Source organism: Xenopus tropicalis, chromosome 4 (assembly GCF_000004195.4).
Source record: "Xenopus tropicalis strain Nigerian chromosome 4, UCB_Xtro_10.0, whole genome shotgun sequence".
NCBI lineage: Eukaryota > Metazoa > Chordata > Amphibia > Anura > Pipidae > Xenopus > Xenopus tropicalis.
Genome location: NC_030680.2, coordinates 39,828,195 through 39,843,241, shown reverse-complemented (window position 1 = coordinate 39,843,241; position 15,047 = coordinate 39,828,195). Strand labels below are relative to the sequence as shown.

The following is a 15,047-nucleotide window of genomic DNA, read 5'->3' as shown; positions in this document are numbered from 1 at the left end:
TCCCAAATCTGTCATTTAAAAAGTTGATTACCTTAGAACGGAAAGGCTCCGGAAATCCTCCATAAGGGATTCCAACATAGCCTTGCATATATTCCACCACAGAGAGGGGGAAGGAGAGTTCATCAGCCATTGTTTCCACTTGTTCACGGTTTAGGCCATTATGCACCATAAACTGCGCCAGGTCTCCGACAATCTTAGAGGAAGGTGTAACCTGAAAGAAGAGCGTTAAGAACCAATAAACAGCTGTAGTTAGAGGTGAGAAAGACTTTGCCTGTTAAATAGCAAAACTGAAGCATTTGCACAACAATGGAATATTATTACACAAGTCTGTTTAATGAAAATGGATATTTATGCCTAGGAACTAGGGAACTAGGGAGAGGCGGCAGAGGTACTTTCATGGGGTGCAACAATTTTGTGAAAAGGACAGGTGTAATCCCCCTAAGAAGGAGCATTAATACCAGTTTGCCATGGAAATCTCACTCTCTCACTTTCTTAGTGGGAAAAATGAGAAGGGGGTTGCTACAGTCAATTAAAAAAAAAAAAGAATAGTATGGCTTTAAATAGACTGACAAATGCTGTACTACTCATTGGGAATGTTTAATAGCCTTACAAATTGCAGTAGGGGGTACATAATTCTCTATATAAATTATGCAGAGCATTATGAGGCTTAGAAAAAATGCATTTTAGTCACCCATAAATATCAATATAATTTGATAGTTTTTAGGATACCGTTTCCAGCCTACTTACTGATGAGTGTTTCAGTTACAGGAATTCGGTCATGCTTTTATGGTATAATTTAATATTCCAAAATAACACTGTGTACATTGCAAATAATTCATTCTACCATTTAAAATTTCATTTTTGAACCAATAAATATTTCATTTTGTTGTACTATTGGTGTGTATGCCATTGTGCCTGATCCTGTGCATGGTTTGACTGCAGGGCCGGATTTCTGAATAGGGCGCCCCGAGGCTGCCCCCTTTCGTCATCTTCCCCCACGCGACTTAACTCGTACTGAGCAGTAGGGAGAGGACGCGATAAAGTTTCTGCCCGTCCGGTCCCCCTTGCTCTGTATGTGGCCAAAATTCCAGTGTGGCTGGGCGGCATGCCGCCCCTAAATTTCTGCCGCTCTAGGCCTGGGTCTTTGTGGCCTCGTCACAAATCCGGGCCTGTTTGACTGGAAATAACTACTCATGATGCATAAGAAAACTGTATTGCAAAGTGGTATTCCAAGCTTCAGTTCAGGGCTCAGACGAATCCAAACATAATTTGCGATGTTAAGGTACTAAGCCCAACCTTAGTACTCAACTAAATCTTATCTATACTCCGCAGGTACGAGGGGAAGGACGGCCAGTTAGGATAATATTTTGCTCTCCTAGATATACCCGATAACTCAGCCTGAGAAAAATGATGGGGAGCTTTGGGTTGAATATGTATATAATATGCTCGATATTCTTGGATCTAAAGCTGAATACAGTGACAATACTAGACTCCGGGGTTCCAACCTGTGCATGCCGGGCCGGCCCCTCCGAAGATTTTTTTCCAGGGGGGTCCAGCACATTTTCGTTACACCACTGGCTAAATAACTGCTAGCCCAGTGTTCTCTTTCTACATTTGTAACATTGTTATGGAGAGGGTCCTGACATCCTAACAGTCATTTTTGCGCTGATATCTGCTCCATGTAGTATCACACAAGCTGATGCCATGCCTGTTTATGGAACTACAGTTTTGTGTGAATCTGCTTTCCTCCTCATTTATAAAAAACGCCTGCAGAGGAAAGCAGTCAATCTGCTTGTGCCCTTGCCCTTAAGCCACCCCAATTATATCAGTTGTTGCTCGCTGCACTTTTCTCTGGTTATTAGTGTCTATAACCTACTTATGGATCCACACTTAAGTCTATGTTTTATACAATGTTACACAATTAAGTAAACAGTGTACTTTTATCAAGACAAAAACATAATTAATAAAAAGATAGCAGCATTACCTATATAAATTCAGAAATTCTACAGTAATCAGTTGAGAACTCGGCTCCATTTGTAAAAAGGAATAAATTACTTCTGTGGACCAATTTAAATTCAGCATATGAAATAATCTCATCTATTAATGACTTTAAGGAAGAGCTTGATCACTGATGGTAAAGTTTCATTTATATCTTATTTTCACTGTGAATAACTGACTGCAAAATCACCCTTATTATTTATTAAAAACAACACAATTCCTTTTCCATATACTATTCCCACAGGACCCAGTGCTCATTCTACCTCTTCCTTTCCTCTGAGCTTTATTTCATTCTGTCCACTTTGCTCACTCTCTGAAACCTACTGTACTGGCTCCAATTAATTATAGTTATGTCCATTACTGGTACAAACATTTTTTCTGCACTTTTTGCTCTACGCCAATACCCACAAGCGAATCAGATGTATCAACATGGTTAACTACCTGAGCAGTTTTTTTAATTACACAGGGTCTTGATATACATGCGTGTTATGGTCTGGTCTTTTAACTCATCTATCATTGTTCATTCCCAGGCTATTAGCAACATTAGTCAATTTATCTTAAAACGGAAACTGTCAAACTGCGTTAATTAAAATGAATCATAATATTGGCTCAGCAAACAGTCTGGTAGTTTTAATTTATTCAACATATTTATTGTGAATACCATTTCAAACCAATATTTTTAATCACTTGGAAGGATAAAACCACCCTAATTGCCTATAATTATATATATTTTTGTGCTGGGTCATAACGGCTTTTAATAGTTCGAGTGTATGTACTAATGAAATAATCTAGATAATTCCTTCACAGTAATGCATTTTGTAATAATTAGACTCTCTACTGACCAACTGTCACTACTAATTTATGACTTGCTGTGAATGGGACTATTTTATAAGAGCTTGGATGGACACATGATGGCTATTGATGAGGAACAAAACAAAAGAATAACACTTGGAAAAGCTGAGTCCGTTATCACTAATATTTTTCAATACAAGCCCTATAATTCTACAGACAAATGACAGGAACGCACTACATAATAACTTTATTAACCGTAACAAAAATAATTTTTCAATCATAAGATACAATGAAGTGCTAAAGGCAGAAAAGGAGAACAATTTCTGTAACAATTAATACTAAGAGCAAGGTTGGTAAAAGAAATGTAGACGTTTAACCCTTTGAGTGCCAGCTGTGCTAGCGACTGGAACCACATGTTCACCAAAGGGTAAATAGGACCCAGAAATTTGGAAGTAACAGCTCCAGAAGGCTGGCACTTCCATGCTAGTGCCATAGATTCTATATCCTAGGGAATAAGGGTGTTGTGTATTCTTTGCTATTATAGCCATGTTCTTTACAGCAGATGGAATAGATCTGTCTCCCATCAAAACAGATACATGGAAAACTGTATTGTCTGCTTTGCCGCTTACAGTTCCATCACAATAACTGAAGTCTGATAAAGGAAATACTTTACTGTGCTTAGTACAGATGTATGCAGCTGCTAGATAGGTAACCCACTAATATGCTTACTATATTATCTGTTGCATCACCTGCATCTTTCTCAGCCTAGCTGCCATCAGTTAAATTTGGACTCGTTAAGTCTCAACTTCTAGATTGCTATGAATGTATCTTCTACCTCTTATGGGAACGGTTATGCTTCTTCTCCTCACCTATATAGGTTTTCCAATAACAAAATAAGAACAATTTAAAGGTGGATCACCAGAGCCACTCCATTTCTACCTATGAATCAAGACTATAGCCTTCCTCAGCCCCAAATTACCATCTAGGAATATTGGCAAGCTTGGAGAGACACAAACTCGTAGACGTACAGACATGACACTGACTGACATACTTTCAATCATCATTTATTTATATAGCACCAGCAAATTATGCACCGCTTTACATTAATGATAATAATTTAACAAACAAGAGTTTCTAAGTAGAAATGTGATCAGAGGGCTCTACACGCAAGAACTTACAATCTACAGGGTTAGGGTACATTTGAATCAAAAGTAATATAGAAACAGATTGGTAATTTATAATACATAAATGTCAGATCAATTAGGATACATTGAATATGCCTCCCTAAACAGGTAAGTCTTTAGGGAGAGTTTGGAAGTAAGAGGAGAGTCTGATGGCTCGAGGCACAAAGTTTCAGAGACGGACAGAAAGAAGGGCCTTAAATGTGAGTGCCAGTAATTTGCAATTGATTCTAGAGGAGATTGAGAGTCAGTGAAGAGATATGCATAGGGGAGCAGCTGATGTGGACCAATGAGATAGATCAATGAGTCTAGCAGCGTTTAGAACTGAATAAGAGTTGTGAAAGGCAATGTATCGAAATGCCTGTAAGGGATAAGCTGCAGTAGTCAAGGCCAGAAATGATAAGAGACTGGATAAGTGTTTTAGTTGTGTCTAAACTGAGGTAAAGGTGTATTCAGGCCATGTTGTGCAGATGAATACACAAGATTTGGCAATTGTTTGGATGTGCGGTGTAAAAGACAGATGGGAGTCGAAGATAATTCCTAGACAGCGTGCCTGTGTGGTTGATTGAAAAGTGATGTTACTGACTGTAAGTGAAACCTGAGGGATGGGGAAGATGTTGGAGGAAATATAATGAGTTCTGTTTTAGAAAGATTCAGTTTCAGGTAACTCTATGACATCCAGAAGGAGAAAGCAGACAGGCAGTCTGTAACTTGGGAAAGGACAGAAGGCGACAGGTCAAGAGCAGACAGGTAGATATGAATGTAATCAGCATAAAGGTGATAATGAAATCCAAATGAATGAATAAGGTTTGCTAGAGACGCTGTATAGGGTGAGAGCAGCAAAAGGCCTAAGACAGAGCCTTCAGGAACACCAACAGAGACAGAAAATGGTTAAATCAAGAAAGAGCAGTGTAACAAATGACAACTGTACCAAAGGTTGTGGAGAGATCTAGAAGGTTGAGTATGGAATAGGAGAACATCATGGGTTACATTGGTAAGTGGGAGAACTGGGATAAAGGGAAGTTTATTTGAGAATGGGAGTGATTGGTTTGTATGAAGTGCTTGTGTAGTGAGTGCTTGTTTTTATGAAGATGGAAAAGTACCAGTTGCAATATTATATATATATCCATACACAAGAACATTACACACTTGATTTCAAATGGAGTTTCCTTAGTTGACTGGTACAGTATCAGATAAATGACCTTTGGTTTGGAAAATTTGCTCTCATTCAATGGTAAGAAGATTACTAGCACCAACAGAAAGATATCAGAATAACTAGTTTACATGAGTATTTTCAGCTTTACTCTGAGCAGTCCCAGCACTGCAGCTTTTAAAGCATATCCTCATATAAACTAGGCTGATTAATCAGCGGTCATGACATTCTGATAGATCCATTCATACTTTTGACAGATCACCTCTGCTTATACAGAGATATCATTAAACATAGCTCTGAACTAGTGAAATATAGATTGTGTGTCCACTTAGGCTGTGAATCTTAAATTGGCCTATTGTGACTATCAATCAGTGTAAAATCAGTCATTGTATTGGGATTGTGTTGCTTGCTAATGTAATAATGTCATGAAACCTGAAGCCAAAACCATAAAAAGAGTTTGCATTATCTATACCCAGAGTAAATTAAGCAGTATGACATATACTAATTGATTTAAAAAAAATGGTGTCAGCCTACAATGTACACATATAAGCTCATTATTTATAACATACAAACTTGTTACATGCAAACATGAAATTGCACATAAACTTAAAGGGGTTGAGATAACTTTTAGAATGATGTAGAGAGTAATATTCTGAGACAGTTTACAATTGATCTTCATTTATTATTATTTGTGTTTTAATTATTTCACTTTTTGTCCCGCAACTCTCCAGTTCAGAATTTCAGTGGTTATCTGGTTGCTAGTGTACAAATTACTTTAGCAACCAGGGAGTGGTTTGAATGAGAGATGGATATATTTATAGGATAGGACCTCAAAGAGTAATGTTTTTTAGCTTCTGGAGTTACTGAGCCCCCATTTGAAAGCTGGAAAGAGTCAGAAGAGGAAGGCACATGACCAGATGAAAGGTAGTTTACAATTGGCCATTCTATAAGATACGAAAAGCTAATTTAAAGATCTAGTAACATTAGCGGATCTATATTTAATCCAGTTAATATATGTTTTAGGAACACTTAGATTTAAAGTTAATCCAGTGATCCCAACAATCATTTTACCACTCTTTAGCCATACATTAAAGTCCATGAATATAATAACAGTTCCCTGTGCACAACAGCCTATAAGGGTGAATATATGACCATATTTTTATACAAGGTCTGTTTTACTTTGAATAAAACTAATAACTTACAACACAATGGATAACTTACCTTAATGACATCCCCAAGGATTTTATTGGCTTCAGCATATGCCTTCTTCACTTCCTTGAATTTGTTGCCTAGTCCCATGCTGTGGGCCTGGAAGTGAAGGTTGGTATACTGGCCACCAGGGATTTCATTTTCATACACATCAGCATTGCCAGATTTCATGGTTGCAGTGCAGTCAAAAGCCGAATAAAGACCGCGGGCTACTTCCCAGTATTCACTGTAATCGAACACTTTTTCAAGCTGAATACCTTAGGAGATATAAAGAAGGAGTATATGTTACCACAAAGTAAAGTGGACAGTCATATTGTGACAGTCATGGTAGGAACCATGACAGAGATTTAAGAAAACAACAGGGTGGTGAAAAGTGGTGGCAGCATTGGATGCTTGAGCAACTGTCAACTTGGCAGTGATTAGTAATATATTTAATACCTGGTGTTGGAACTGCAGACTTAACAGAACATCACTATGGTAACACTGTTTATTATTAAAGTAATAATAAATAACTTGGTACCTACGTACCACTGTCCCCTTACTCTTCTGTCCAGTTTGTATCCCCCAAACTCATTCTTTGCATTTGCAAATTAATCCATAAAATGTGTTATTCTGAACTTACAGCCCTTTCATTTAGGCATGCACCAGATCCTTGCTCCTGGCTGAACCAAATCCGAATCCTTAAAATCAAATGACTTTTTGTCATGTAAACTGTAACATTTTTCAGCATTTAACCCTTCCGTAGCCTATGTTGCATATGCAAATTAGGGTTGGGATTTGTTTCCGTAGTCGGCCACTTCTCTCACTAAGGAGCTGGGGTTTGGCCAAATCCCCCCCAAAAAAAGTGGATTCAGTGCATCCCTACTTTCAATGTCCTGTTACAATATATAGGTATTTTATAGAACACAGTATGGTTAGCCTTCTGAACAGGGTCAGACTAGGCCTAGACCCGCTCCCCAAGAGAAAGTATAAAGTACTGCACCCTGGGGCTGCAGTCACAGTGAGCCCCGGATACCCCAGTTCAACGTTGCTTCTAAAGAAATATTCCTTGTATTTTACCAGAGAAGAGTAAAGTAAAATCAATTTCACTATTTCTACTGTACATCAAAGCATCCTACTGGCTTTTTATTTCTTGCACCAAGTATCTTTGCAGTGCTCAATGCAGAAGAGTCCCAAAAAGTAATCCTCCATTAGCAATTTGGTATTGACTGACCCTAATGATAATTAGCAGGTTACAATGAGAACATTTGCCCAAAATCTATCTGGCACAAAACTCAGGGGCATTCCCTTGCTTACCTGCCATTCATGTGAATGTACTCACCTCAACAATGCAACTTGAACTGTTGCAGAGATTCTCATTAAAAAAAAGGAAACTTGCTGGCGAATGATTATATTCTTATAATACACAAGATTATAAACGGTGCTTTGTGATGTCATCCGTTATAATCAGTGCTTATTGATGTCATTTCTGTCACTTAAATCACTGGAACTTGTATATTATAATAAATATTGCATCCCTGGTGACTTAAAATATCCTTATATTTTACAGTCAGGGGTACTTTATTATATACAGTAGAATGCTAAAGCTTGGGCACGGCGAACCAAATTACATAAGTAGTTCATTTTGTAATGGAAAAGTGATAAAAAACAGGAACCAGTGTGTAATTAAGGGAATGTGTAAAAGTTTGGACACCCTTATACTTGTCCTGTGAAAACCACTACAGGGGTTCATTTATAAATACTGGTCAAATTTGCATCTAGGCAGGGTCGGACTGGGGGGTGCAGGGCCCACCGGGTCTCCCACCCCACGGGCCCTGCAAGTGCCCCAGCCAGCCGTGTCCCTTACCCCCCCAGGGCCCCCCCCACAGGGCCCCCCCTAACCCCCCCCCACAGGGCCCCCCCCCTGACGTCCTCCCCGAGCACGTATAAATTGAACGCGTCAGGGGAGGAACAGTCAGAAGGGGGAGGGCCCGCAAAGGTCAGACTGGGCTGCCGGGGCCCACCGGGATTTTTCCGGCTGTCCTGGCAGCCCAGTCCGACCCTGCATCTTGGTAGTAACCTATAGCAACCAACCAGTAGCTGGCTTTATACAGGCAGCTGAAGGTTCAACAATGAAAGCAAACATTTGATTGGTTGCCATGAGTTACAGCCCAGGTGAAAATTTGCCCAGTGTTTATAAATGAGCCCCACTGTGCTTACAAGGTCCCTGACCCTAATTACCTAACTAGGCCTTAATAGCTTGATAAAATCTGACCACTCAAACTATAGGCTGCACTTACAGTAGAAACCTTAGGCTCCTCTAAGCAACAGTCAAAACATGGGAGTGGATCAGTTGGATCCCACTAAATATCAACCAGTCAAGAAGAAAAAGAAAATGAATACTTCATACGTTAGTGCCATATATAGTATAGTAATAATAAATAACCACATGTATCACTGACATATTTAACTTATTATTTACCTGTGTCCTGGTCTGTGCCCTTAGCGCATGCCACAAGTGCCCCCATGCTCGGCTGTGAGGTCATCCCAGACATAGAATCAACTGCCACGTCTACAATGTCAGCTCCTGCGTGTGCACATGCCAACATGGAGGCCACGCCAGCTCCAGCAGTGTCATGCGTGTGCACATGGATGGGAATATTGGGAAACCTGTCTCGCAGTGCACGGATCAGCATGTCTGAAGATTTGGGTTTCAGAAGTCCAGCCATATCCTGCAGTCAAATGAAAACGAATGTAGGTCACACACAAAGCTAATCGCTGACTAAATAAAAATATTAAGTATTTAGGATTTGGTTAGGGATTTGGAAGTTAGTGTTTAGCCAAACAAATTGCCATGTGACTTGAATGTAGCAGTCACTCTCATGCAGACTGCAACACATTTTAATCTAAGGATGTATAGATTAAAGGATGTATAGAATTTAAAAAAAAAAAATCATAACATCATCTATAGTTGTAAATAAAGGGGACAATAAAGGATTGCTGAACTCTAAAATTCCATTCTCTATATGCTTATTATGTGGCAAGATTTTAGATAATAGGAAAGGTCCAAAACCATCAGTCTAAAATAATCTTTTAAATATAATGTACGCCTAGAAGGCCTTATTTTTATGGGATTAAGACGACACAATTTTGTGATGAGGTTACGCCTGGTTTCTAGAGCGGATTCTGCTTCCCACTCATGCTTTTTGCTAACAAACAATATTTATTAGAAAACAAGCATGTTTGTCACTAGGGTAAACAGCTATTGTCTGCACACATTTATCCTTTATTTTTTAATAAACATCCTCTCTCTCTAACATTATTGTGTTAAAAAGGAGATGTATTTTCAATAAGCATGAGAAATCTACACATTCTGCTTTGGGTCCTGGCCTCGATAAAAAGCTTTGGTTTCACAGAACACTGCTAAGCCTTAATATTAACGTCGGCATACCTTTATAAATGCAAACAGAAAACATCTGCTTCTAACGAAAAAACTATATAATCTTCTTCTCACTCACTGCATTGCCAGATTTAATGGACCAATAACCATCAATCATTGGCACTGTCATACTGGCCAATATTCCCTATATATTTTTGCCTATGCACACAAATCCTAAAGTTCATGTGTACGCAAACTGTTTGTGTAAATAGGATAGTAAAACTGGCCATACATTATAAGATCCACTCATTTGGAAATCTTTTGCCAATATGCCCACCTTGATGTGGGCTATGTTGGGCTGATCTGATTGTTTAGCCCACTAGCCAATGATTGGGTCATAATTTCCTCTATGCAGGCTGTTGGATTGAGGACTGCATCAAGGAGCAGATGTGGTCCTTGTGGTCCTCTTTCTGATGGGTAAAATCAAACCTGCCAGTTTTCAGTCAAAAATGTTGTTGTTCAGGCACGTTGGCTGGCACCATACACAGGCCAATAAGCTTTAATCAGCCTGTGTATGGCCACCTTTAGTCAGAATAAGTGCCTCAAAATTTGTGCACGTGCATGTGTTAGGATTCTTGTACAAGAAAGTCATGCGGGGCTAGGGGAGATAAGGCATTGCATTTAACACACTGGGTTTGTGCCACTAAGACTTTCAAGGCAAAACCTGGTATGTATCAATATCATTTAAAAATATGAATTCCTCTCTAATACTTGTAAAGAGTAGTTATAGATTCTGGATGGTTGCTATTGGAAACTGCACCAATGCAATTTAGTACCTATGTTAGTAAATGAGCTCTTCCATCTGTCTGTATGTATATCAATGTGTAGGGAGTACTTATGAATCCATGACTTAAAGGGGTCCTCCACTGCTCTTTTTGCATAGTGAGAGAAATTGTAATTCTAAGCACCTTTCCATTAAACATTAAATCAAAACTTTCATATGATTTGAAAGTTATTAGTTAGTATATGTAATCGCTATTGAAACATTAACTATCTAGTGTTTGCATGTGTGGTTCTGTCTCATCTGTTAATAACCACATCTTCTTGTCTACTGTAAATCTTGAGTACAAAGAAATCACAGGTCTATGGTCAAAACACTTAGACTGTAAGTAAGCCATATAGAGCAGGGACCATCTTCCTCTAGTCTATTTAATACTTAGCACTTTGTATTTATCTTTTACTATAATACAGGTATTGTGTTGACCATTATCTGTTCTATTAATGTACTGTTCTACTGTACAGCACTGCATGCACAAATAGTGCTTCATAAATCAAAATGTACATATTTACATATAGTGCAGGAAAAAACTATAGCTATTACAAGGTAGAGTGACTGTTAAATACAATTAAGTTAATGGAAAAGTGGAATGTGTTCTATTCCTATATTTACCCCAAGGCATGGAAAGGTAAAATGAAAAAAAAAAAACTTGATTAAAAAAAAACTTGTTACTGCATACAGCAAAAACAACTCACTTGCTACCTCATGTGTAATCTAATGTATTTAAAAAGAAATATTTTCTAAAAATAAACAAGAGAAAATCTTAATTTGGCATGTGTGCATTTATTTTATTCATCCTTATTACATGCCTCCATGCTAGTTTTTTTTTATTATTTCTTTACAATATGGACCTTATTATTCAGAATGCTCTGGATATAATTTGAATCATGACACAAAAAAAATTATTTCAAATGAAATAAACCCAATAGGACTGTTTTGCCTCAATATGGATTCTGACCGAATAAGGAATGTGCCATAGTTAACATTATCTACTCTGCTGTTATGTTATATTTCCTAAAGTAAACTTTGATGATAAATTTCATGATACCTTGATACACAATATGTGGGTTCCAGCTTTAACCAGCTCCTCAGCCAGGTTCACATAGTAGTCCAGAGTATATTTAGTGCGGGTTGGATCAGCCACATCACCCGTGTAAGAGATAGCAGCTTCCACCACTCCACCTGCCCGACCGGCTGCCTCCATGCCCAAGATCATGTTAGGCAGGTAGTTCAGAGAGTCAAAGACCCTAAAGATATCCATTCCATTTTCCTTTGCCACCTCACAAAATCTGCAAGACAAAGTTAGATGGAAAATCAGAAATGCAATTCACTAAACTTTTATCACTGTAATTTTACTACAACACACTGGACACGCATTAGTGCTATAATAAATATTTCAGCTGCTCTCTGATGGAAACACCAACAAATACGGCATAGGGAGATCATCTGGAAATTGATTATTGGGCTATAATCACACCTTTATGCCCTAGTTAGACATCTGTAACCTGCTACTAACCGGCCTCCCTAACTCCCATCTTTCCCCCCTACAGTCTATATTAAACACTGCTGCCAAAATTCTCCTCCTCCCATCCAGTTCAGGCCCTTCCCCTGCTAAAGGCCTTATCGTAACTTCCTATTAAACAAAGAATATCTTACAAACGCCTTCTCTTAACCTTCAAAGCCCTCCCTTCCTCTGTTCCTCACTACATCTCTTCTCTTGTGTCTCCGTACGTTCCTGGCCGACTCCTTCGTTCCTTGCAGAGCAACTGCTTGGTTGGGCCCCCCACTACTACTGCTGCTGCCTCCCACATTAAACCTTGCTGCCCCTCACATTTGGAATGCCCTCCCTGATTTCCTCAGGAGAGAATTCTCCCTCAAGTCTTTTTCAAACTAAACTTAAAGACTACCTTTTGGAGCACTTGCACAGCACCTGATTTGGGAACCAGCACTTATATTGTAGTGTCACACACAGTGACCTACAGCACTTATATTTGCCTATTTGTGTCTATAAGTTACCCTCCCATATAGATTGTAAGCTCTACTAGGCAGGGACCTCTATCCTCTTGTGTCTTTGACTCTTAACTTATTGCAACTGTATCTTGTATTTATTTGTATTTATTTATTTGTATTTATTGTTATACTTTGTATTTATCTGTTGTTATCTTAATAACTCCCTGTTTGTATTAATGTATTCTACTGTACAGTGCTGCGTACATAAGTAGCGCTTTATAAATAAAGATATACAGGTATCGGACCCCTTATCCGGAAACCCGTTATCCAGAAAGCTCCGAATTACGGAATGCCCGTCTCCCATAGACTCCATTTTAATGACATAATTAAGAATTTTAAAACTGATTTCCTTTTTCTATGTAGAAATAAAACAGAACCTTGTAATTGATTCCAACTAAGATATAATTAATCCTTATTGGGGGCAGAACAATCCTATTGGGTTTAATTAATGTTTTATTGATTTTTTAGTAGACTTAAGGTATTGAGATCCAAATTACGGAAAGACCCCTTATCCGGAATACCCTTGGTCCCGAGCATTCTGGATAATGGGTCCTATACCTGTATATACATACATATACATACATCTTTCATAATAGGGAGAGATATGGAAGTCCAAGTTTCTTGCTGAGAAAATTAATAACAGCAAATACAGTTTCAGATTAAGGGACAAGGGTACAGCTTGGTGCCTACATCTAATTTAGCTAGAAACACTGGTACAGCAAGTGACCAATACATGTCCTAATGTGATAATTTGGCACTTGACTGCTGCCACTCTGTTTGGAGTTACTCGTGTCTCCTGTTTATCCACAAATATAGGTTTTTAGAAATGCGTTTCAGTGCATCCCCGAAGCATGGCACAGCAGGTATTAATTGGTGCTTTTCATACGAGGAGGCCTGTATATACAGGGATGGCGAGGAACATAGCATGCTGGAGAAGAGACAAATACCTATTTTTCCCCCCCAATGATTATACAGTTAATGGCATGCAGTGGAAAGCACTGCATAAGCTAGTGGTTCCTTAATGGTGGAGCTGCTCCCCATAGGCACTGCAAGCCTTGTGCCCTGGAGCTTCTTCTGTACTTATATTTTATTACAGGGGCACATTATTTCCCATATAATACACACGTTTCAGCGCATAATATGACACTAGTGACATGGCTAAGCACAGAGAGTTTAAAGTACTATATGTTACAGGTAATGTATGACTGCTTTATTCCTTTTCATTATTTAGGGCCAAGAATTTACAAATTACATATTATAACAAACAGAAGTCATGAATTAATAAGTAAGGGTTACAGTAGGGATAGAGAGGACCCGACTCATAAAAAGGATAAAGAGGGAATGCTACATTGAAAAAGGGAACGCGAGGTTTCCGAAACATCTGTATCCTTCTCACTCATTACTTCAATAAGCCTGCATGGAGGCAGTTTTTTGCACCTACTGAATCGTGAGTGACTTCCTTTTTTGTATTTTGCACTTAATACGACTCATAAGAACATACAACCTAAAGAGTTTTGCATGAAACCTTAAATCAGACTTTCCAACAGGCAATAATACAGATGCAGGTAATAACACAGATATTCTCAGAACTTACTTGAAGACTGCATTATCTGGGTAGTTAGTATAACCTACGGCATTTGCTCCTCTAAGTAGCATTTGGAAGGGGATGTTCGGAATGAGTTCCCTTAATTCTTGTAGGCGTCTCCAAGGGCATTCATAAAGGAAGCGCATTGCAACATCAAATGTGGCACCTGCAAAAAAAAAAAAAAAAAAAATTGACTACAACATCAAATGAAAAATTGGGATATGTTAGGCCAGACTCCAACCTATTCACCAGACATGCCTAGCATTGCCACTAATCCACCCTAAACCCAATTTTTTCAGTAAAACCGTGTGGCAAAACTGTGAGGGTCTGAGCAATTACTGTGTATATGTACAATTATCTGTGTGAAATAGTGGTGTGTTTGTGCATAGACCTTTGAGAGAATACTGCACTTTTTAAAAGTGGTCTGTAAAGCAACGTACAGGCCAAGGCTCATTAGCCTTCAAGTTGTCAACTCCCTATATTCTGGTGCAGGGCTCATTTTATAACAAAGGGCAACTAGCCACTAGTATCAGTAACCCATTTCAGCCAATCAAATTGTTATTAGTTGCTATGTGTTACTGCCCTGGTGCAAATTTGTCAGACATTAGTAAATGAGCCAGAACCACCCTGCATATACAGAATGTGATGCTGCTGAGAATCTAAGCTTAGAGGTCATTAGAAATCATTGAAACATCAGAACGTGAGCTTATGTCTGTTACAGAAGCTGATGCTACAGTGCTTATTATTAATAAATTATGATGCAGAATGCACTGGTTGATATGCTGCCATGTAAGAAGAATCTGAATTAATAAATAAAACACTTCTATTGTGCATTTTATAATATAAACATACATACATATATTTCTTTCTTTTTTTTTTTAATTACTTTATACTCGGTAACGGACAGCAGCTCAAAGTATGTA

At 38.6% G+C, this 15,047-nt stretch overlaps 1 protein-coding gene across 4 annotated transcripts in view; it reads right to left on the bottom strand.

Annotated features, from left to right (window-relative positions):
* pc.2 (pyruvate carboxylase, gene 2) overlaps positions 1 to 15,047 on the bottom strand; it is a 208,723-nt gene that overhangs the window by 7,708 nt on the left and 185,968 nt on the right. For all 4 annotated transcript variants that reach the window (XM_012962236.3, XM_012962238.3, XM_012962237.3 and 1 more), the window contains 5 exons: positions 14,134 to 14,290; positions 11,578 to 11,818; positions 8,795 to 9,044; positions 6,346 to 6,590; positions 32 to 211 (listed from right to left, as the gene is read on the bottom strand). In XM_012962236.3, coding sequence (XP_012817690.1) covers positions 32 to 211; positions 6,346 to 6,590; positions 8,795 to 9,044; positions 11,578 to 11,818; positions 14,134 to 14,290 — 1,073 coding nt within the window. The remainder of the gene's footprint in view (positions 1 to 31; positions 212 to 6,345; positions 6,591 to 8,794; positions 9,045 to 11,577; positions 11,819 to 14,133; positions 14,291 to 15,047) is intronic.